The sequence below is a fragment of the Salvelinus alpinus genome, chromosome 15 (genome assembly GCF_045679555.1).
Source record: "Salvelinus alpinus chromosome 15, SLU_Salpinus.1, whole genome shotgun sequence".
NCBI classification, from domain to species: domain Eukaryota; kingdom Metazoa; phylum Chordata; class Actinopteri; order Salmoniformes; family Salmonidae; genus Salvelinus; species Salvelinus alpinus.
The window spans coordinates 39,100,342-39,126,123 of NC_092100.1; the positions used below are offsets into that span (position 1 = coordinate 39,100,342).

At 41.7% G+C, this 25,782-nt stretch overlaps 1 protein-coding gene across 1 annotated transcript; it reads right to left on the bottom strand.

The window, feature by feature from the left end:
• Positions 1 to 2,933: 2,933 nt before the first annotated feature.
• Positions 2,934 to 4,739, bottom strand: LOC139539327 (uncharacterized). The gene is made up of 2 exons (XM_071342151.1): positions 4,649 to 4,739; positions 2,934 to 4,471 (listed from the first exon to the last, which is right to left on the bottom strand). The coding sequence occupies exon 2, from the start codon at positions 4,467 to 4,469 to the stop codon at positions 2,934 to 2,936; it is 1,536 nt and encodes a 511-aa protein (XP_071198252.1). The 5' UTR covers positions 4,470 to 4,471; positions 4,649 to 4,739.
• Between the last annotated feature and the right edge of the window lie 21,043 nt (positions 4,740 to 25,782).

Below are 25,782 nucleotides of genomic sequence, written 5' to 3' on the forward strand. Positions count from 1 at the left end.
TTCAGTACTCTGGTAATACGATACTCCAATTCTTTACTCATACGAGAAGAAATCACACTTTTTGACAGTGATGCATAGAAACACACATAGGAACATGGATTAGCATAGATTTATTTAGGCTTAGCGTAGGAGTGAGCGCTGTAGTCTTGAGCTCACTTGACAAATCAGCTCCAGCATGCCAGCATTGTGCCAACGAGGCCTACATTTAGGAAGGAATCAAAAATAAGGCAACCAGCTCCCTTATCACTTACAGCAATTCAGCTTTAGAGGAAGTGTTGACCTACAGACTTCATACACTTCCATATGAAGTGTTGGTACAGAGGCCAGGCTCTATTATGTCATAATTGCTCACCTAGTGATGAAAAAAGCTACATTTAGATGTAATAGTAGCACATCCAACCTGGCGTTGGTCTCCACACTCTCATGCTCTTTAACATGTAGTAATATCATTGAATAAGATTAAATAAGACACTCGTGCTCTTTAACATGTAGTAATATCATTGAATATGATTAAATAAGACACTCATGCTTGGAGCGCTGCACACAATTAGTGTATGAACTAATGTTCATTGTTATTGCACTGACCCTGCTGAATGGCCAGTGCACATGCTCATACCTTGAACTGTACTTAACTCTTAAATGCTGGTGGAGAACAATGGAATGGCCCGGGCTGCGTTCTCACCTCGGCATTCAGACATTGCTGTTTTACTTTCATACTCTATGTGCCTGCAAGTGCATCTAAATATTCATTAGCATACTGTGTGTGTGCGGGTGCGTGCGTGCGTGGTTAAGTTTGAAGCTTCTCTAACCTGCTCTGTGTTGTTGTCCTCTGGACAACCTCTGGTTGTCATCGCTCTCTGTGATAGAAGATTAGCCTTAGCGCAGCAGCTGCGGCAGACAGATTCTGCTAGTGAGCGTAAACTGAGAGCACACAGCTGATTAAGCCCCTTCACTGCCGGCCAGGGAAATTGAAATGTATGCAAATGTTTCCCAGTTATGCAAATACTTGCACCATGACGTGAAACCGTGAAAGAAAGAAGGCCATGTTTCAGTTATGGTGACGCACAATCACATGTAGCCTAACTAACTTAACCTTCCTGAGAGTATGATGGAAAGTGTTCATATGTAAACCAACATCCTTCTATGCTTTGCTCTCTATCTCTCGCTCTTCTTTCTTGAACCAGTTCTAGAACAATTGATACAGACACTTCTCTGCTTAGTCATAGCTTTCTCATGCATGTTTCTAGAGAGAAACTGTGTACGATGCATGACTGATCATACAGTGCAATGTGAGTCTTTGCACTTGCCCCCATATAAATCTCTACAAAAATGCGGTAATACCTCTTAAACTTGAGTGATATCTTTATAATGCTAGTAAGCTTTGGGCTTTGGTGGAGAGAATGCATTTCAGAATGAACCTTAGACAACAATACATAAATTGCCAACAATTATTTATTTTGAAGGACTGTGAAAAACCCAAGGGATCATCATCTATTAATGTACTGTGTGAGAGCAGATATGACCTTTTCTGTCATTTAAATATTTGAGGCTGTGAGCAAGTTGATGGCGTTCAAGGTACAATGTGTTCAACCACCTTTCGTTACAGACCTTTAGTGCCCCCCTGTGGAATATCACGTGTCGTTACATGGGGATCAACATTTATTTTTGAGTGTTGCAAGAAAAAATACACATGGATAATGTTATAATAAAATCATGCCGAGGAAGTTTATTCAAAAGACGGAGGATGAGACACGACGTGTCGTACAGTGTCAGGCTTCAGATCAAAAGAAAAACGATACAGTCACTGCCTCGCAGTCCAACCAACGGTATTTTAAACGAAGCACAGTTTGAAGGCTAAGCAAATGTCATTCACATTTCACAGATGCAAGGCAACACTACATCTATTCCAGATAAAGGGGTAATTTTTATTTGTATAAAAGGAAGAATTATATAGGTGTTGTGTTATGTGGCACTATCCAGGTCTTTCTTGCAAAAGTGGGTTCTTTTGGCAAGAGAGACCTGTTTACCGCGTAACCCAGCAGTTATATTAAATCTGCAACTGTCTGCTTCCCTTACATGTGCAAGTTGAGACAGGGCCTTTTGACTCAAGCGAAGAGAACTTTGGCCAAATATTACGACAAACAAGCGTATTGGTTAGCGTATCAACAAATCCAATGAAGAAATAAATATTCTACTAAAAGGGTATACTTCATAGCTCAAAAGAAACCACCAACACACACCACAGATCACTTTCAACTGCAATAAAACTTTATAGAAACAGAATTCTTTGGAACATGCTGATGTTAAATTAACATTTGACTAACTAGAATAACAAGTGGATTCATGTTAATCTCTAGTTGATACTGAGGGACATATTCTATCATCACTCTAGCGTACTAGATACTCTGGGTACTCCCAAGGGGTTGAAGCAGTCCATCTTCAGGAAGAGAACACTCTTCGAGAAGCTACACACCCCAGGGATGAAAGTACTTTGACAGCTTGTGGCTCCTGTTGGATCTCATAGGAAAAGTCTGTTCCAACAGTACTTCCGACAGTAGCTGCTGCTTATGCACAACAGCCTGGATCGGTGGGCGCTGAATCATTTCTGTCACCTTTGTGGTTTGGGGTTGAAAGGTTAGTGGAGGTACTAGGAGGGCAGGCAGAGCAGACGCTGGGATGATGCTGGCTGATCCTCTCTGGTCCATGGTAGGCCATGAGGTCTCAATAGGGCTCCCGATTGGCGCAGCCGTCTAAGGCACTGGTCCCATAGGGCGGCACACAATTGGCCCAGTGCCGTCCGGGTTAGGGTTTGGCCGGGGTAGGCCGTCATTGTAAATAAGAATTTGTTCTTAACTAACTTCCCTATTTAAATAAAGGTTAAAACATTTTTTAAATTATGATATGTGTGTGCGCGCGTGCGTGACCCCCTACAACTACAACTGGCTTTGCTCCATCTCTTCAGAAAGAGACTCTTCATCCACCTCCAAGATCGAGGGCAGTGATGGAGAGACACACACATGGAAGAAAGGCCCAGACTTAAAGTTAACGTCCCAGTGAATGGGCTTCACTCTCTTCCTGCGCCCTCGTTGGCTATTCTTCCATTCCCGCTTGGCCTTGGCACGGGAGCCGGGCATGTGCCACCGCTTGATAGGAGGCTGTTCCGCCAGTGGGGCCAAGGGGGTCAAGAGGATTTCAAAGTGGCACTTCTCGCCCGCCTGCATGGCTCTACTACTGGTCAGTAAAGCGGCGTGGTCGGTGCGACCTGTGTGGCTGGGCGTAGGTCTGGGCAGGGGGTGACAGCCATCATCTCCGCCTACGTTAGCTGGGTGGCAGATTAAAGGTGGACCACAGAGGAATATCCTCTCAGTGCTACTGAAGGACAGGGGCTCAGAGGGTAATATGATTTGTTTGTCACCCAGTTGTTCTTGTAGCTGCTGGTCCAGCATAGCAGACCGGATCTGTAAGAGCTGGATCCTCTTCGACACACGCCGTGATCTGGCGTTGGCAGGCCGGGCTGGCACTGGGTAGGCAGGTGGGGCAGGCACTCGGCTGGAAGGAACCGGAGAAGCAGATGGAGTAGGCACCAGAAGGTCAGGCACATGGCTGACCATTGGGGTAGGCAATGGGATGGCCATCTGGGCAGGTGAGGCTGACACTGCAATGGTTGGCAGTACAGGGGGAAAATTGGTGCTCTCCCTCCTACCCATGGAGTTTATAAGCTCTAAGGTCTGGTTAGGGAACCTCAGAGTGCTGCCGTCAGTATGTGTTGTTATCCTAGCTATACCGGTCTTGGGTCGAGCCAGGCTTCTGCTGGCCTGGACCTCCGGCTGGAGGACATCCACAGGAGAACATGGTGGCTGCAAGAGGCTGCCGTCGGACAGAGACCGTCTGGCCTGAGCAGGAGCAGAGCGGGGCCTTTGGTCCTGGATCCTCTGGAGAGGATTGGCGTGGATCCTGACCTCAGACTGGTTGCATGGAATCCCAGATAAAGGAGCTACTGCCTTGGCTGCAGTGGAGCATTCATTGGGCCTCTTAGGGATGCTTCCTGGTGTCTGTGGTCCGCTGGATTTCATCTCTGGCTCCTGCTTTTTGCTGGAGGTAAATGTGCTCCCTCCGGTTTTGGTTAAGACCGGACCCAGACGCTTGCTACCCATCTGTCCCTCCAGCTGCAGACGAGGCATGCGAGGCACCTTGGGGGTGTTTTTGATCCTTTGGACATTGAGAGAGGTCACAGTGAGCATTGGGAGCCTGATGGGTGGAGTGGCCATTGGAAGCCTTCCCATGTCAGCCCTCTCTTTAGTCACATCCATGTTGTGGAAGTGGGATCGGCTATTCTTTCTCCCTGGTGGCATTGGCTGTAGGACAATATCACTGGCACTCTGGACACTGAGGATGTCTGTCAGGCTGTTCTCAGAACTGTTCTGACTGGTCTCTTGTGTCCGAGTCCTGGACTTTCCTCTGTCTTTCATGGCTGTGAGAGTCACAGTGGAGGAGCAAACAACAACAAAAAGCATGTTTGAGAATAAGAATCTAGAATAAATAGAATTTGATGAAAGTTATTATGAACTAGTGTTCTTCCACTTTCAAAGGACATTCCAATTCCTGCCAAATGTTCATAAAAATTAAAGATTCACAGACTAAGGCCTACCTTCAATTTGGACTTCCAGATAATTTGCACACGTAGGATTTGACTATACAGTTTCAACAATATATTCTTGAAAACAGAAACACAAGACAACAAGACCTAGTCACAAATCACAAAACATAACAGTTTTTCTGACAGTTGTTGGTCAAATAAAGTTGTCATAAGATAAAAGTAATGCATTTGAGATTATTTCATTAAATTATAGGTCCTACCTCAGTTCAGGAAGAGCGTCAATGACCTGTCTATGGAATGTCTTATTTTAACAAAAGAATGCTTCATTATGACATCATGTACATTATGACATGGCAGCCGTCCACATCATAAAAGTTTGTCAAAACCACTTGAATAAGCATGAAATGTAAAACTAAATACAATAGGACTAATTCAACAATTGAATAAAAATAATAATTTGACAGTAATTATTCAGTTTATTGGCTTTTATTTTCATTACAGTAGTGGTTTTGAATTTATTAAAATGAGAGTAGGCCTAGTGAGTTTAGTAGAACTCGATCGCTCATTGAACATCTGTGTGGAACGTTCGCAGCTGACGTCACACAGACGCCTTTGGGAAAAAATCACGATTTTAGTTTCATATTCAATTTATCAGCATATATGCACGGAAAATAAATTCCCACTACTCAAATAAATCTGAAAATCGCAATTATCTATTTATTATAGCATCCTCTTAGAACAAGAATCACTGTGGTGTCAATGTTTTTGATTATGTCCAAGTAGGAACATAGCTACAGGTATTTTGACTTCTGTACTATAATAGTAGTAGTTGTGTGTGTTTTCTTGTCGTGCATTCGTTTTGAGTCAACGCTAAACCCACAATATTTTGGTCCCATTCGGTATTAGCACCATCAGCCCATGGGGGAAGTGACATGCCTGATGCCTAAATTGATGTTGTCGACCAAACACATTTCAATATCACTTTTGAAATACAATAAATAGCCTGTTAATTTGTCGACAAAACAAGTGAATATATTATATGTTGGCTTCACGTCTCCAACTCAACCAGAAATAAAAGTTAAAGAATGTAATTAAGCCAGTGTCTTAGATTGAACTATCCAAGCAGTAAATATATCCTTTAAATGTTGATATTTGTTTGCGTTGTCAACTGAACACAATTCAATATTACTTTTGTAATACAGTAAATAGCCTGAAGTTAAGGCTCTTACAAACTAATGTAACAGTATTTATTCAACCTTAAAATAAGTAACAGATCCATGGCCACATTTTGAGGTTACTGTAACTATACATTTATTTGTATGTAACATTAATCATATAATGTGTGCATGTTCAAGATCACATGCATACTGTAGGTTGTGGCGGATCTGTGGAGATATTCACAATTGCTGTAGTCTATGTAGAATCTCGAACGGCATTGATCACTTGCACCATGTACTTTTAATGTAATCTCAACTTCAAACCAGGTAATTTGGTTCTGCTATTTGACAAAGCACAGTGTGGTTTAGTCGGCAGGGTTGTGGGTGCGATTCCCACGGGTGACCAGTGTGAACATATGCTAACTGACTAAAATGTAAATAACCAGTGGTGGAAAAAGTACTCAATTGTCATATTTGAGTAAAAGTAAAGTTACCTTAGTAGAAAATGAAAATACTACTTGAGTAAAAGTCTAAAAGTATTTGGTTTGAAATATGCTTAACTATCAAAAGTAAATGTAGTTGCTAAAATATACTTAAGTATGAAAAGTAAAAGTATGAATTTAAAATTCCTTAAATTAAGCAAACCGGATAGCCAGGGTCACACTCGGATATCGTTTAAAAACAAAGCATTTGTGTTTAGTGATTAGTGAGTCCGCCAGATCAGAGGCAGTAGGGATGACCAGGGATGTTCTCTTGATAAGTGTGGGAATTGGACTATTTTCTGTCCTGCTAAGCATTCATAATGTAATGAGTACTTTTGGGTGTCAGGGAAAATGTATGGAGTAAAAAGTACATCATATTCTTTAGGAATGTTGTTAAGTAAAAGTAAAATATAGTAAAGTACAGAAACAGTACTTTAAGTACTTTTACTTAAATACTTAATATCAAAATAAAGAAAGTCGCACACTCCATATATAAAGTCCCAGTAATTTCTTGGGTATTTACCATCGTTTCAGCATCACTGTGCCTTCTTCAGCGTTATGTCATGAATACTTGAACCAGGTTATGTAGACAAACAGTGCAATTAGTGCAACCAATGACAATAGTGAGGTGTGTGTCATAATGATTAAGTTAATTGGAATGAATTAGTGAAACTATTAGTGAAACTAAAAAACAATTGTTTATGGCATATTAAATATATTTGTCACACCCTGACCATAGAGAGCTGTTTATTCTCTGTTGGTTAGGTCGGGGTGTGATATCTAGGGGAATTATATGTCTGTTGGCCTGGTATGGTTCCACCCGAGCCACTGCCTGTACACCCTGCTATCATCCAGAAGTTGAGGTCAATACAAGTGCATCAAAGCTGGGAACGAGAGACTGGAAAACAGCTTCTATCTCAAGGCCATCAGACTGTTAAACACCCATCACTAACAATGAGTGGCTGCTGCCAACATACTGACTCAAATCTCTATCCACTTTAATAATTAAAAAAATGCAGGAAATAAATGTATCACTAGTCACTTTAAACAATGTCACTTTATATAATGTTTACATACCCTACATTACTCATCTCATATGTATATACTGTACTCTATACCATCTACTGCATCTCGCTCATCCATATAATTACATGTACATATTCTTATTCATTCCTTTACACTTGTGTGTATTTTTTTATTTCACCTTTATTTAACCAGGTAGGCTAGTTGAGAACAAGTTCTCATTTACAACTGCGACCTGGCCAAGATAAAGCAAATCAGTGCAACACAAACAACAACACAGAGTTACACATGGAATAAACAAACATACAGTCAATAATACAATAGAAAACGTCTATATACAGTGTGTGCAAATGAGGTAAGATAACAGAGGTAAGGCAATAAATAGGCCATAGTGGCGAAATAATTACAATATAGCAATTAAACACTGGAGTGATAGATGTGCAGAAGATGAGTGTACAAGTAGAGATACTGGGGTGCAAAGGAACAAAATAAATAACAGTATGTGGATGAGGTAGTTGGATGGGCTAATTACAGGTGGGCTATTTACAGGTGCAGTGATCTATGAGCTGCTCTGACAGCTGGCGAGGGAGATATGAGTCTCCAGCTTCAGTGAATTTTGCAGTTAGTTCCAGTCATTGGCAGCAGAGAACTGGAAGGAAAGGCGGCCGAAGGAGGAATTGGCTTTGGGGGTGACCAGTGAAATATACCTGCTGGAGCGCGTGCTACGGGTGGGTGCTGCTATGGTGACCAGTGAGCTGAGATAATGCGGGGCCTTACGTAGCAAAGACTTATAGATGAAGCCAGTGGGTTTGGCGACAAATATGAAGCGAGGGCCAGCCAACAAGAGCATACAGGTCACAATGATGGGTAGTATATGGGGCTTTGGTGACAAAATGGATGGCACTGTGATAGACTGCATCCAATTTGCTGAGTAGAGTGTTGGAGGCTATTTTGTAAATGACATCGCTGAAGTCAAGGATCGGTAGGATAGTCAGTTTTAAGAGGGTATGTTTGGCAGCATGAGTGAAGGAGGCTTTGTTGCGAAATAGGCAGCTGATTCTAGATATAATTTTGGTTTGGAGATGCTTAATGTGAGTCTGGAAGGAGAATTTACAGTCTAAGTCAGAACCGTCCAGAGAAATGATGCTGGGCAGGTGTGGGCAGCGATTGGTTGAACAGATAAGGTAGTTGCTGTGAAATTGTTAGATTACTTGATAGATATTACTGCACGGTCGGAACTAGAAGCACAAGCATTTCGCTACACTCGCATAAACATCTGCTAACCATGTGTATGTGACCAATAACATTTTATTTTATTTGACTACAGAGTGAAAATGCACTGACTGAAGGAAGCAGGAAACATGCTTACCGTGTGAGCCTCTCTTTTGTCCCAGCTTTCCCTTGGTCATTGGCTGTTTGGCCCGAACCGCTGACATCTCTCCTGGAAACATCAGTGGAAAACATGTCGATAAGGACATTGTAATTAAGAATAGGTCCATGTGTATGTAAGGTATAGGTACACCGGTCAGATTTTCTTCATAGAAATTGCCTTCCTCTGAAGATCCTGATGGCCCTGGGACATAACCATCTTCACTGTTGTCAATACTGGTTATTGAGTCATCAGTCCTGTATCCAAGCATAGCTTTGGTCAACTCTATTGCAGAAAAAAAAAAGTATATTGGATAACAAGACAGATAAAACAAAGTATTTGGACACTGGTACATTTTGATTAGTTATGGCTCTGTGCTCCTCTACTTTACATTTTGTTATAATACAATGAATATGGGATGAAAGTGCAGACTTGCCTGTCTTTGATTTACAAAGCTGATTCACAAGAACTTACAGTATGTGCTGGTGTTGAATGACACTAACTTACATATACGCTGTCTGTTCTGACCAACGGTGGTGCATCATCCAATACATGGACTATCGAACCAGAGGTACTGGCAGCCTCGGTGTCTCACATCTAAGGATACAATAAAATGAAATTAGTCATGTGCAAATTAGGCAATTGAATATGATTCAACCATCCCCAGTATCCTCATTCTAAACAACTGACAAACCTGAGCATCGGGATTTATTATTTCCTTTTCAAATCTGGCTTACAAGTTGAATTATGTTTCTTTTAGAGTTTCCATGCATCTTCTTAGCCTCTGCAGTGCCTTTGTAAAGGAAGACAAGTTTCTAAAAGAATGGTTGAGACTTAAAAGAATGACAAGATTGCTAAGCACACCACAAATGGGATGGGCTGGGGGACACCAATGACTGCTATCATTGACTGATAGAGGTCCTACAAACATCTATTACAATGTCCTTTTTTTAAGACGACTTTCAAGGTAAAAAAGCAAGTATAAGCATAACATAAGCACAAACTGAAATAAAATAATTTAATGAGGGGATTTATTTTAATATTTCAGCACACATGCATGCTTATGACTTGACAAAACAGATGAAAAGGAACTGGCTTTTCTAGCTAGCTTATAAACCAATTCAAGTTACACTAGCAATATTATTGTCCAATGCATGTAACATTGGGTTAACCACAATCATGTATTCTGAATCAAAGACATGTTTACCAATTATGATAAACTAGCACGCTAACTGCTAGCTAGCACGCTAATCATTTGCTAGCTAGCACGCTAATCATTAGCTAGCTAGCACGCTAATCATTAGCGAGCTAGCACGCTAATCATTAGCAAGCAGTAAATAAGTATAAGGTAAAAACATGCAAAGTAACAATTGCACATTAATGAATTGTTTGGATAAGTCCACCAATTTCAATCTCATGATGCAGTATATCTGACACAATACGGCTTTCGGGACATTGTCAATGCATGTTGGATTCCACCGAAAGACATACATGAGCTAACATTAATTACAGATAAAGACAATGGGAACATGCATTGCTTGCCAATACACCACATACAATATTAGTTAAAATATTGGTTAACAGTTTAGTTAATAGCTTACCTTCTTGCATGAATGCGAACGTCTGCAACCATCCCCCTCTTCCTTAAAAAACGTGCTGCACAGCTACTTTTGTTGTGATCATGCTCAGGCAGAGACAGGCTTGCCAGGTCAATTTCACATTTCTTGTAAATCCAGTAAAAACCCGATTTCAAAACCTGAAAACTGTCACAATTTCAGCAATTACAGGGAAATTAATGGATTTTTAAAAATACCATGTTGGTAACGGTGCATTATAGAACTGGTATAAAAACTTGCACCCAGCGACCAAAACTTTTCACCTTCAGCAAAGATTTAAAAGTATCTCAGTAAAAGACAAAATAGCAAACCCGGAGAGAGATTTGTCAATGCAGCTTGGGGAAGGGGGAACTGTGTTGACCTGTGAAATTCTTGGTAGTTTGGTACTTTTGTGCACTCTGCAGTGGGGGAGGGGCTGGATCTATAGCAGAAGTTATGGCGAGTAGACAATGATTCCATCAGCCCAGATTTCTGAATATGTGTGCAATATTATTACTGTCACCTACATTTCCTTAGACAATTTGGGTTTGTAGCTGACACAATCAGTATCAGTGAGGTGTTAAGTGCAGCTACTTGAATGGTCTGTAGACTTGCTGACACAAAAGTAGCTAATGACAGGTTAAGATTCTAACTAGCAACCTAACCCCTCAGCAATCAGGTTCACTACCTGCACACAAACCAAACAGCCTAGTGATATTAACAGCCATCTCTTACTATTGGCACTCAGCTACTCTCACAATCTCTGTTTCTCTCTCATAACAGGCCTTTTTTTAATCCTATTTGCATTTACCCTCCGCTAGACCCCTGGTTTCACAAGGTGGAATAAAATGTACTGATAATAAGTGATTTCAAGGTTTGTACTGCTGTGAAGACGTAGGCCTTTACATCAGCCTTGATCTCTTTGCAAAAAGCCTCAAGAAAACTCATAATAAACTTGGGTAACTGATGTTCATATCTTAAAGTACAATTTCCTATAAGCTTTTGTGAGGAATCAGGACTAGGTTAATAAAGCCAACGCAACTGCATGTTTTACAAATGGGAGGCTATCTTATGGTAGACCTAGTTATAAAATGACATTATAGGCCGACACTGTACACTATAGGCCCATTTCTTTGCCGGATTGGAGAATGTCTGCAATTGTCTTGCCTAGTGCAGCAGAACTGCCAAAATATGGCCTGGTCATGGATGAAAAGCACCTCTTCAAAATGGGGTAGAACTGAGGGAACATAAGGCGGACCCCAGGATTTCAGCTTCCTGTGTTAGCTGTTGTAATCCTCTTGCTGCGTTTATTTGTAGATAGACTCACCCCAACAGGGAGTTGAGTTGGGAGGTATAATCAAAATGTTTGAGGGAGCAGCAGAAAAGTGTATCCAAGCTGGGGTACCCCTTGCTAGAATTGTTAGTTGTAGCAGTAGTAGTAGCCATAGCAGTAGTAGTAGCCCTATGGATAACTCTGATTTGAGTCAAAGTCACCCATGTTTAAGTCGAGTCGAGTTACAAGTCCCTATGGCTGAAATAAGAGTCCCTGTGTTTGAATCCCGGTCCAAGATTTCAAGTCTAAGACAATGGGTCCATATTAACTTAATATTAAGTTATTAACCCAGTCAGAGAGTGGCGGTGGGAATTTGAGCAATAATTATTTTAATTTGTGCCAACAAATGTTTATATGCTACAGGTCAACCAGATTGTCAGCTAGCTAGCTAGCTAATTAGGTAACATGATTGAACATGGTGTGACTGCACAGCTTCTCTATCTTTGATGTAGTCTAAACAGAAACTGAAAGACACAGACAGACAGATACACTTTTATGAACTATACTGATGTCAGATATTAGTGGCTAATGTTCACATTCTGTGGAGGTCAACTGCTCCTAGATCTGTGTGTGTGTGTGTGTGTTTGCGCGGTTAGGTTTGAAGCTTCTCTAACCTGCTCTGTGTTGTTGTCCTCTGGAAACACCTCTGGTTGTCAGCGCTCTCTGTGATAGAAGATTAGCCTTAGCGCAGCAGCTGCGGCAGACAGATTTTGCGGCAGACAGATTCTGCTAGTGAGCGTACACTGAGAGCACACAGCTGATTAAAACCCCTTCACTGCCGGCCAGGGAAATTGAAATGTATGCACATGTTTCCCAGTTTATGCAAATACTTGAACCGTGACGTGAAACCGTGCAAGAAAGAAGGCCATGTTTCAGTTATGGTGACGCACAATCACATGTATCCTAACTAACCTAACCTTCCTGAGAGTATGATGGAAAGTGTTCACATGTAAACCAACATCCTTCTATGCTTTGCTCTATCTCTGGCTCTTCTTTCTTGAACCAGTTCTAGAACAATTGATACATCCATACTTCTCTGCTTAGTCATAGCTTTCTCATGCATGTTTCTAGAGAAACTGTGTACGATGCATGACTGATCTTACAGTGCAATGTGAGTCTTTGCACTGGCCCCCATATAAATCTCTACAAAAATGTGATAACACCTCTTAAACTTGAGTGATATATTTATAATGCTAGTAAGCTTTGGGCTTTGGTGGAGAGAATGCGTTTCGGAATGAACCTTAGACAACAATACATAAGTTGTCAAAAAGTATTTATTATGATGGACTGTGAAAAACCCAAGGGATCATCATCTATTAATGTACTGTGTGAGAGCAGAATATGATGTTTTCTGTCATTTAAATAGTTGAGGCTGTGTGTAAGTTCAGATGGTGTTCAAGGTACAATGTGTTCAACCTCCTTTCGTTACAGACCCTAGGTGCCCCCCTGTGGAATATCACGTGTTGTTACATGGGGATCAACATTTTGTTTTTGAGGGCAGCAAAGAAAAAACATGGATAATGTTAGAATAAAATCATGCCGAGGAAACCTATTGGTCAGAAACGGTTGTTCAGCATTCTCGAATTTCATAAACGCTGTGTTTGGATAGATCCTCATTTCCAATGCTGTTATACAAATAGTTCCACCTGACAATTTGACAGTGTTGCTACACATTGAAAATGTGAGGAATTATTGCACCAAGGTGTGAGTCAGATGTGCCTCCTTCGGATTAATACAATGTTCAATCGGACCTTCACTTATATTAGTCCGGTCAGCACTTACCTCTTCTCCTTGGTCAACAAATCAACAAATCCAATGAAGAAATAAACGTTCTACTAAAAGGGTATACTTCATAGCTCACAAGAAACCAACAACACACACCACAGATAATTTTCAACTGCAATAAAACTTTATAGAAACAGAATTCTTTGGAACATGCTGATGTTAAATTAACATTTGACTAACTAGAATAACAAGTGGATTAATATTAATCTGTAGTTGATACTGAGGGACATATTCTATCATCACTCTAGCGTACTAGATACTCTGGGTACTCCCAAGGGGTTGAAGCAGTCCATCTCAGGAAGAGAACACTCTTCGAGAAGCTACACACCCCAGGGATGAAAGTACTTTGACAGCTTGTGGCTCCTGTTGGATCTCATAGGAAAAGTCTGTTCCAACAGTACTTCCGACAGTAGCTGCTGCTGCTTATGCACAACAGCCTGGATCGGTGGGCGCTGAATCAATTCTGTCACCTGCCCTTTGTGGTTTGGGGTTGAAAGGGCATTGGAGGTACTAGGATGGCAGGCAGAGCAGACGCTGGGATGATGCTGGCTGATCCTCTCTGGTCCATGGTAGGCCATGAGGTCTCAATAGGGCTCCCGATTGGCGCAGCCGTCTAAGGCACTGGTCCCATAGGGCGGCTCACAATTGGCCCAGTGCCGTCCGGGTTAGGGTTTGGCCGGGGTAGGCCGTCATTGTAAATAAGAATTTGTTCTTAACTAACTTCCCTATTTAAATAAAGGTAAAAACATTTTTTCAATTATGATATGTTTGTGCGCGCGACCCCCTACAACTACAACTGGCTTTGCTCCATCTCTTCAGAAAGAGACTCTTCATCCACCTCCAAGATCGAGGGCAGTGATGGAGAGACACACGCATGGAAGAAAGGCCCAGACTTAAAGTTAACATCCCAGTGAATGGGCTTCACTCTCTTCCTGCGCCCTCGTTGGCTATTCTTCCATTCCCGCTTGGCCTTGGCACGGGAGGCGGGCATGTGCCACCGCTTGATAGGAGGCTGTTCCGCCAGTGGGGCCAAGGGGGTCAAGAGGATTTCAAAGGGGCACTTCTCGCCCGCCTGCACGGCTCTCCTACTGGTCAGTAAAGCGGAGTGGTCGGTGCGACCTGTGTGGCTGGGCGTAGGTCTGGGCAGGGGGTGACAGCCATCATCTCCGCCTACGTTAGCTGGGTGGCAGATTAAAGGTGGACCACAAAGGAATATCCTCTCAGTGCTACTGAAGGACAGGGGCTCAGAGGGTAATATGATTTGTTTGTCACCCAGTTGTTCTTGTAGCTGCTGGTCCAGCATAGCAGACCGGATCTGTAAGAGCTGGATCCTCTTCGACACACGCCGTGATCTGGCGTTGGCAGGCCGGGCTGGCACTGGGTAGGCAGGTGGGGCAGGCACTCGGCTGGAAGGAACCGGAGAAGCAGATGGAGTAGGCACCAGAAGGTCAGGCACATGGCTGACCATTGGGGTAGGCAATGGGATGGCCATCTGGGCAGGTGAGGCTGGCACTGCAATGGTTGGCAGTACAGGGGGAAAATTGGTGCTCTCCCTCCTACCCATGGAGTTTATAAGCTCTAAGGTCTGGTTAGGGAACCTCAGAGTGCTGCCGTCAGTATGTCTTGTTATCCTAGCTATCCCGGTCTTGGGTCGTGCCAGGCTTCTGCTGGCCTGGACCTCCGGCTGGAGGACATCCACAGGAGAACATGGCGGCTGCAACAGGCTGCCGTCGGACAGAGACCGTCTGGCCTGAGCAGGAGGAGAGCGGTGACTTTGGTCCTGGATGTTAGACGTCTTGAGAGGATTGGCCTGGATCCTGACCTCAGACTGGCTGCATGGAGTCCCAGATAAAGGAGCTACTGCCTTGGCTGCAGTGGAGCATACATTGGGCCTCTTAGGGATGCTTCCTGGTGTCTGTGGTCTGCTGGATTTAATCTCTGGCTCCTGCTTTTTGCTGGAGGTAAATGTGCTCCCTCCGGTTTTGGTTTTGACCGGATCCAGACGCTTGCTACCCATCTGTCCCTCCAGCTGCAGACGAGGCATGCAAGGCACCTTGAGGGTGTTTTTGATCCTATGGACATTGAGAGAGGTCACAGTGAGCATTGGGAGCCTGATGGGTGGAGTGGCCATTGGAAGCCTTCCCATGTCAGCCCTCTCTTTAGTCACATCCATGTTGTGGACGTGGGATCGGCTATTCTTTCTCCCTGGTGGCATTGGCTGTAGGACAATATCACTGGCACTCCGGACACTGAGGATGTCTGTCAGGCTGTTCTCAGAACTTTTCTGACTGGTCTCTTGTGTCGTAGCCAACGGTGAGCTGGACTTCCCTCTGTCTTTCATGGCTGTGAGAGTCACAGTGGACGAGCAAACAACAACAAAAAGCATGTTTGAGAATAAGAATATAGAATAAATGACATATATTACAATAGAATTTGATCAAAGTTTTCCACATTCAAAGGACATTCCAATTCCTGCGAAGATCATAAATTCATAAAAATGAAAGATACACAGACTAAGGCCAACCTTCAATTTGGACTTCCAGATCATTTGCACACGTAGGATTTGACTATACAGTTTCAACAATGTTGAAAAACAGAAACACAAGACCACAATAGCTAGTTTAAAAAAATACTAATCACAAAACATAATAGTTTTTCATACAGTTATTGATCAAATAAAGTTATCATAAAATAAAAGTAATGTATTTGAGATTATTTCCTTAAATTATAGGTCCTACCTACCTCAGTTCAAGAAGAGCGTCAATGACCTGTCTATGGAATGTCTTATTTTAACAAAAGAATGCTTCATTATGACATCATGTACATTATGACATGTAGCCGTCCACATCATAAAAGTTTGAAAACCACTTGAATAGGCATGAAATGTCAAATTAAATACAATAGGCCTAATTCAACAATTGAATAAAAATAATGGTTTGACAGTAATTATTCAGTTTATTGGCTTTTATTTTCATTACAGTAGTGGTTTTGAATTTATTAAAATGAGAGTAGGCCTAGTGAGTGTAGTAGAACTCGATCGCTCATTGAACATCTGTGTGGAACGTTCGCAGCTAACGCCACACAGACACCTTTGGAAAAAAATTCACGATTTTAGTTTCATATTCAATTCATCAGCATATATGCACGGAAAATAAATTCCCAGTACTCAAATAAATCTGAAAATCGCAATTATCTATTTATTATAGCATCCTCTTAGTGTAACAGGGTTGGTTATGTTTCCACTTGCCTCTAAAGAAATGTGTATTTAATGTTCAAGCATTCTTATTGGTTAGTTCAACTCTGATGACAATAAGGTATGTTGTGATTGGCCCCGCTTGCAGATAGGGGGAGATCGCGAACGTCAGGTCTTCCCAGTATGAAAATGTGATGCATGGGGTAGGTCACGTTCTGAATACTGTTTTCTATTTTCTATTTTACAATGTGTACAAGTTTGCTGTACGTTACTGATTTATACATGTGTGGGTATATGGTACCTGTTAGGGATTGAGGGGCTTTCTGGGATGTGCTTTGGCATATGATTGCTGTAAATGTCATGGTCACATAAGTCACTGCTAACACAGTTGTCTTCATGCTACAGATTTTGCCATCGACAGCCATCAATACCGTTAAGCCCTGCACAACTAACGTGCTGTTTCCCATTTAACAACAGGTATTTACACGTTATATTTTGTATTGTATTTTTGTATTTTGTTCGCCCAGTATGAAAATGTGATGCAAGGGATTTTGCCATCGACAGCCATCAACACTGTTAAGTCCTGCACAACTAACGTGCTGTTTCCCATTTAACAACAGCAGAAATAAATGATGCTCAACTGGGACCACTGGCCGAAGTGATTTATTTTGAGAAAACACAACGCATGGAGAGTACATATACATTTGTTACATTAGCACGAGAAACACTGTGGTGTCAATGTTTTTGATTATGTCCAAGTAGGAACATAGCTACAGGTATTTTGACCTCTATACTATAATAGTAGTGGTTGTGTGTGCATTCGTTTTGAGTCAACGCTAAACCCACAATATTTTGGTGCCATTCGGTATTAGCACCGTCAGCCAATGGGGGAAGTGACATGCCTGATGCCTAAATTGATGTTGTTGATGTTTGCATATACTCCAGAATGTTATGAAGAGTGATCAGATGAATTGCAAAGTCCCCCTTTGCTATGCAAATGAATTGAATCCCCCAAAAACATTTCCACTGCATTTCAGCCCTTCCACAAAAGGACCAGCTGATATCATGTCAGTGATTCTCTCGTTAACACAGGTGTGAGTGTTGACGAGGACAAGGCTGGAGATCACTCTGTCATGCTGATTGAGTTCGAATAACAGACAGGAAGCTTCAATAGGAGGGTGGTGCTTGGAATCATTGTCCTTCTTCTGTAAACCATGGTAACCTGCAAGGAAACACATGCCGTCATCATTGCTTTGCACAAAAAGGGCTTCACAGGCAAGGATATTGCTGCCAGTAAGATTGCGCCTAAATCAACCATTTATCGGATCATCAAGAACTTCAAGGAGAGCGGTTCAATTGTTGTGAAGAAGGCTTCAGGGCGACCAAGAAAGTCCAGCAAGCGCAAGGGCTGTCTCCTAAGGATGATTCAGCTGCGGGATCGGGGCACCACCAGTACAGAGCTTGCTCAGGAATGGCAGCAGGCAGGTGTGAGTGCATCTGCACGCACAGTTAGGCGAAGACTTTTGGAGGATGGCCTGGTGTCAAGAAGGGCAGCAAAGAAGCCACTTCTCTCCAGGAAAAACATCAGGGACAGACTGATATTCTGCAAAAGGTACAGGGATTGGACTGCTGAAGACTGGGGTAAAGTCATTTTCTCTGATGAATCCCCTTTCCGATTGTTTGGGGCATCCGGAAAAAGCTTGCCCGGAGAAGACAAGGTGAGCGCTACCATCAGTCCTGTGTCATGCCAACAGTAAAGCATCCTGAGACAATTCATGTGTGGGGATGCTTCTCAGCCAAGGGAGTGGGCTCACTCACAATTTTGCCTAAGAACAGCCATGAAAAAAGAATGGTACCAACACATCCTCCGAGAGCAACTTCTCCCAACCATCCAGGAACAGTTTAGTGATGAACAATGCTTTTCAAGCATGATGGAGCACCTTGCCATAAGGCAAAAGTGATAACTAAGTGGCTCGGGGAACAAAACATCGATATTTTGGGTCCATGGCCAGGAAACTCCCCAGACCTTAATCCTCAAGAGGCGGGTGGACAAACAAAAACCCACAAATTCTGACAAACTCCAAGCATTGATTATGCAAGAATGGGCTCAATCAGTCAGGATGTCCAGAAGTTAATTGACAGCATGCCAGGGCGGATTGCAGAGGTCTTGAAAAAGAAGGGTCAACACTGCAAATACTGACTCTTTGCATCAACTTTATGTAATTGTCAATAAAAGCCTTTGAAACTTATGAAATGCTTGTAATTATACTTCAGTATTCCATAGTAATATCTGACAAAAATATCTAAAGACACTGAAGCAGCAAACTTTGTGGAAATTAATATTTGTGTAATTCTCAAAACTTTTGGCTATGACTGTACATTTATTCGTATGTAACGTTAATCATATAAAGCGTGCATGTTCAAGATAGCATGCATACTGTAGATTATGGTGGATCTGTGGAGATATTCACAATGGCTGTAGTCTATGTAGAATCTCGAACGGCATTGATCACTTGCACCATGTACTTTTAATGTAATCTCAACTTCAAACCAGGTAATTTGATTCTGCTATTTGATGAAGCAGTGTGGTTTAGTCGCCAGGGTTGTGGGTGCGATTCCCACGGGTGACCAGTGTGACCGTATGCTAAATGACTAAAATGTAAATAAACAGTGGTGGGAAAAGTACTCAACTGTCATACTTGAGTAATGTTACGACTTCCGCCGAAGTCGGTCCCTCTCCTTGTTTGGGCGGTCGACGTCACCGGCCTTCTAGCCATCGCCGATTCACTTTTCATTTTCCATTTGTTTTGTCTTTCACACCTGGTTTCAATTCCCCAATTACTTGTTCATTATTTAACCCTCTGTTCCCCCATGTTTGTTTGTGAGTAATTGTTTGTATGTAGTACAGTCCGTTAATGTGGGCTCTCTTTATTGTATCGCATTTGTATATTTTGAGTAAAGTACGTATATTTACTCATATCTGCTGTCCTGCGCCTGAATCCTCTACACCAGCTACAGACAGACCGCATTACAAGTAAAAGTAATGTTTTTAGATAGGATATCCAGTAAGCCTCCCTTTGTAGGCTTTTCCACATGAACAGGTGATGAGATAGATTACTCCAGTGGTCTTGCATGAGATGATACCCCTAACAGGGATTTTTCGACCTGTATTTATAGTGCTATTGCACTGTGCGCATGAGCCACATTTTGTAGTTCCCATTTGGGATAGGTATCAAGAGTGTCTGAGTGAGCGCAGGGGGCATGTCAGATCTCACCAAGCTATCTCCAATATTGCGACCACGCTTATAGACCAGCAGTGGGGGTTCCTTGAAGAGTGGGCAATTTTTTTGTTATTGTCTGATTGCAGAATATGCCAGTCCTTTTTCAGGATTGCTTTCATTTTCTCTGAACCCTTGTTGTACTTAGTGGAAAAGATGTTTGCGTTGTTTTTCTTCTTTGGTTGAGTTTTAAGTAATTCCTCTCTTGGTTTTTGAGATATTTTCATTATTGCAGCATCAGAGTTTTGTCCTTGTAGCCTCTCATTTTGAATTTATCTGTCCTTTTTTTAGCATTGCTGTCAAAATCTGTCTGGTGGCCACAGATTAGTTTAACCCTATATAACTGACTGTATGGTAGACCATTTTTGAGGGGAAGGGGATGCACTGTGGGCTTTGTGTATAAGTCTGTGTGTACTGCATCATTCTCTTTGATGATCCATAAATCCAGGTAGTTTATTTTTCTCTCATCAGTCTGCATGGTGAATTTGAGGTATTCAGTGCTCTCGTTTAGTAGTTTGGAATTCATTTAGTTCCTGCTGACTTCCTTCCCAGAGCACAAAGACATCATCTATGTATCTCTTCCATAGGAGGATTTTAGAAACTTACCCTGAAGAAGGCACAGTGATGCCGAAACGTTGGTAAATACCCAATAAATTACTGGGAGTTTATATATGGAGTGTTGTTAAGGCTGCGAAGGTTCGACTGAGATAGGAACAATAGCACACCTGAACTTGGTTAAAATAATTGTTTAATTCAAAAGTTAATAAATGGCAAATGCAATTTCCGTATATACGGGTTCACTGTAACATCACGCAGGATGAAAAACAGAGAAGACACTTGTTCCTGACAAAGATATTATAATATACTCATGACAGAGATAGTTCCCGCTTCCGAGCCGGCCTGTCAGAGTAGAGACTGGGCGTGGTTTAGACTCACCCAGCCTATCGTTGGTGTTGGCGCATAAGCTAGTCCTAGCCCCTTAGCGCATGTGATGTCCCGACGCTGTTGCTGTGTAGATTACGCTCCCTCACCCCAAAGACTGAGGTCAGACAGCTCTGCAACATTGTCTGAGCTATTTGCACCTGTATACAAAGCCCACTGTTCTCGCTCAAGGCTAACCACAGCTTCCCAGCACACTTATCTGGGGCTAACTGTTACTTCCAGCACACACACACACATTTCACACTTTTGTTCATATCTTACGGCCTTGTACATTGTTGCATACACACACATATTTCAGGCTGTGGCCCCATGGTTAGGCTATGAGAACTGTTACTCCTGAGAACAAAGACAAATTGTCAGGCCTACATGAGTCAGTAGCTTAAACTTTAATTAATGTAAAATCCTTCTAGTTTATAGTTATTTTAGCACGCTAAGCCTAGCAAAACCCCACAGTGTGCGACTTTCTTTATTTTCATATAAAGTATTTAAGTAAAAATACTTTAAAGTACTGTATCTGTACTTTACTATTTATGTTTTTGACATATTTTACTTTTACTTAACATTCCTAAAGAATATGATGTACTTTTTACTCTGTACATTTTCCCTGACACCCAAAAGTACTCATTACATTTTGAATGCTTAGCAGGACAGAAAATGGTCCAATTCCCACACTTATCAAGAGAACACCCCTGGTCATCCCTACTGACTCTGATCTGGTGGACTCACTAATCACTAAACACAAATGCTTTGTTTTTAAATGATGTCTGAGTGTGACCCTGGCTATCTGGTTTGCTTAATTTAAGGAATTTTAAATTCATACTTTTACTTTTGATACTTAAGTATATTTTACCACCTACATTTACTTTTGATACTTAAGTATATTTAAAACCAAATACTTTTAGACTTTTATTCAAGTGGTATTTTATTGGCTGACTTTCACTTTTACTTGAGTCATTTTCTACTAAGGTAACTTTTTACTCTTACTCAAGTATGACAATTTTGTACTTTTCCCACCACTGTTTATTTACATTTTAGTCAGTTAGCATACGGTCACACTGGTCACCCGTGGGAATCGCACCCACAACCCTGGCGACTAAACCACTGTGCTTCATCAAATAGCAGAACCAAATTACCTGGTTTGAAGTTGAGATTACATTAAAAGTACATGGTGCAAGTGATCAATGCCGTTCGAGATTCTACATAGACTACAGCAATTGTGAATATCTCCACAGATTCGCCACAACCTACAGTATAGTATGCATGCTATCTTGAACATGCACGCTTTATATGATTAACGTTACATACGAATAAATGTATAGTTACAGTAACCTCAAAATGTGTCCATGGATCTGTTACTTATTTTAAGGTTGAATAAATACTGTTACATTAGTTTGTGAGATAGCCTTAACTTTAGGCTATTTACTGTATTACAAAAGTAATATTGAATTGTGTTTAGTTGACAACGCAACCAAATATCAACATTTAAAGGATATATTTACTGCTTGGATAGTTCAATCTAAGACACTGGCTTAATTACATTCTTTAACTTTTATTTTTGGTTGAGTTGGAGATGTGAAGCCAAATATAATTTATTAACTTGTTTTGTTGACAAATTAATAGGCTATTTATTGTATTGCAAAAGTGATATTGAAATGTGTTCTCACTTCCCCCATTGGCTGACGGTGCTAAAACCGAATGGGACCAAAATATACAAGAAAACCAGTTTTGCCAACTTAGCAACTTTGTCGCTATATTTAGTGACTATTCAGACCCCTCTAGCGAGAAATTTTCAAAAAAGTGACTAGCGACAAATCTAGCGACTTTTTCTGGTGTTATTGGAGACTGACGTGAAACCACATATCGTTCTTACTCTTCTCAACGAGCAGCGGGTGCTGCCGTGGTCTCCATCCCAAAGCACTCACAGGCAGCCCAGTCCTCGGGCAGCAGTCCCTCCCAGCTGCAGTCAGAGCAGGAGATGTTCACCTCTCCACGTACAGACTGCAAATTAATCGCGCATGCGGGAAGCCGCCGTTGGCTGATGTAAATATAAGATGTTTTGTCTAAAATAAATCGCTGCACAAAAATAAATCACTGCATTTGACTCACACAGCCTCAGTCACTTACTCACCTTTGTCCACTGTGTGTGTGCCTCTCTGTGACATAAGCTAAACATCTAGCTGGCTAGCTCATCATGTCTCAGTCTAAACTGTACACTCAAAAATACAGAAAGGAGTGGGAATCAAACCCTGAATTCAAAGGCTGGTTGAAGCCATTAATTGGAGATGATACACGGGCAAACTGCCCAAACTTAGTGATGTAAAAAAACACATGACAACTCAAAAACATACTCAAAAGGCAAAGCCTTATAACAGTTCCACCCAAAACAAGCTGCCATTTATGGTTAAAAAAATGTACACTGCAAAAAAGGCTGAGGCCACCATGGCATTAGCTATCGCTGAACACTGTTCCATGCTGGCATGTGATCACATTGGAGAAGCATGTAGAGCTGCTTTCTCAGACTCCACTGCTGCTACCCACTTCAAAATGCACAGGACAAAGTGCACAGAAATGATTAATGGTGTTCTAGCACCATACTTTCTGAAAAAGTTGGTCGCAGATGTGGGTGACCAGCGTTTCAGCCTCCTCCTCGATGAGTCCACGGATGTAAGTGTTTCTAAGTACCTGGGGGTTGTGATAAGGTACTTTAGTGACACCAAGCAGACAATTGTATCAACATTTCTGGGGCTTGTTGAGTTGGAGGGAGGAGATGCCAAATCTATAGCAAGTGCTGTTGTGGCTTTCCTCGAGAAGTGGTCTTAAAAAAGAGAAACTCCTGGGGATAGGGACTGACACAATGCCATGACGGGGATTAACAATGGGGTCCATAAAGTGCTGAAGGAGGAGTATGGTCTCAAATATCTGGTTCTTATTCGCTGTGTGAGCCACTCTCTGCAGCTTGCTGTAAGTCATGCTTCCAATGACGCCATCCCCGTAGTGTGGAGTACTTGGTACGAGAGACTTATAACTGGTTTTACTGCATTACTAGCTGTTTGGGGTTTTAGGCTGGGTGTCTGTACAGCACTTCGAGATATTAGCTGATGTACGAAGGGCTATATAAAATAAAATTGATTGATTGATTGGTTTTCAGTGTCTCCAAAGCGCAGGGAGGCCTACAAGGCCATATATGAGCATCAACTGTGGGGAGAAACCTTTACAGATGTAGAGGTATGTGCCACACGTTGGCTCTCCATTGAACCCGTGGTTTCACACATTTTGGACCAGTGGGAGAAGCTTAGGCTGCATTTCGCAGTCACCAAGTCCAGTGCTGCTACACTGATACATGGCTGAGGTTTTATACTCCATGTACAGTGATCCTCAAAACATATTGTATCTGACTTTTTTGAAGTCAGTGCTGGGTGAGGTACAGTTGGCCATCAAGGCTTTTGAGGGAGAGCAAGTAGATCCTCTTAAGCTACTTGACAGCTTGGTTAGCCTGATCAAGTCTGTGAGCAGCAGGGTGCAGAATCCACTGGCAAATGTTGATGTACTCAAATGGCCAGTAGATGGATACATCAGTCCCAAACCGTACCTTGGTTACCTTTTTGAGTCAAAGGCAACTAAGCTCCACCTTGCGCCTGAGGATGAAAACAATGTCAGAAAGAGGTGTGTAGCCTTCACCATCTCCCTCACTAATGAGTTGAGGGTGAGACTGCCGGACAACAACGAAGCATTGCAGTACATGTCAGTTTTCAATGTGGAGGAAACTCTAAAGCACAATAAGAGCCCTGGAGAAATAGAAAAAATAGCCAAGCTCCTTGGCTACTCCCCTGCAGAGATAGACAAAATTGTCCAACAATGGCGTGCCATCCATCTTAGTAAATGGAATGAGACAAAAAAACACTGGGCTTCTGGAGTGAGATTTGGAAGTTCAGGGATGCAGCTGATATCAACCCGTTTCAAGAACTTGCCATGGCTGCTGTGTCTGTGTTGTCCTTGCCACACTCGAATGCTGAAGTCGAGAGAGTATTCAGCCAGATGAGTGTTGTAAAAAGCAAACTTAGAAATCGGAATTTAGAAAACTGGGAATTTATTTGCTTTGCAAATATGCTGATGAATTGAATATGAAACTAAAATCGTGAATATTTTTCAAAGGCGTCTGTGTGGCGTCAGCTGCGAACGTTCCACACAGATGTTCAATGAGCGATCGAGTTCTACTAAACTCACTAGGCCTAATCTCATTTTAATAAATTCAAAACCACTACTGTAATGAAAATAATAGCCAATAAACTGAATAATTACTGTCAAACTATTATTTCTATTCAATTGTTGAATTAGGACTATTGTATTTAATGTTACATTTCATGCCTATTCAAGTGGTTTTGACAAACTTTTATGATGTGGATGACTTTTATAATGTACATGATGTCATAATGAAGAATTGTTTTGTTAAAATAAGACATTTCATAGACAGGTCATTGACGCTCTTCCTGAACTGAGGTAGGACCTATAATTTAATGAAATAATCTCAAATACATTACTTTTATCTTATGAGAACTTTATTTGATCAATAACTGTCAGAAAAACTGTTATGTTTTGTGATTTGTGACTAGGTCTTGTGGTCTTGTGTTTCTGTTTTCAATAATATATTGTTGAACCTGTATAGTCAAATCCTACGTGTGCAAATGATCTGGAAGTCCAAATTGAAGGTTGGCCTTAGTCTGTGAATCTTTCATTTTTATGAATTTATGAACATTTTGGCAGGAATTGGAATGTCCTTTGAAAGTGGAAAACACTAGCTTATTATAACAACTTTGATCAAATTCTATTGTAATATATGTAATTTATTCTATATTCTTATTCTCAAACATGCTTTTTGTTGTTGTTTGCTCCTATACTGTGAATCTCACAGCCATGAAAGACAAGAGTGAAGTCCAGGACTAGGACACAAGAGACCAGTCAGAACAGTTCTGAGAACAGCCTGACAGACATCCTCAGTGTCCGGAGTGCCAGTGATATTGTCCTACAGCC

Excerpts from the sequence above, each read along its gene's own strand:
- LOC139539327 (XM_071342151.1), bottom strand. The coding sequence starts at position 4,469 with ATGAAAGACAGAGGAAAGTCCAGGACTCGGACACAAGAGACCAGTCAG.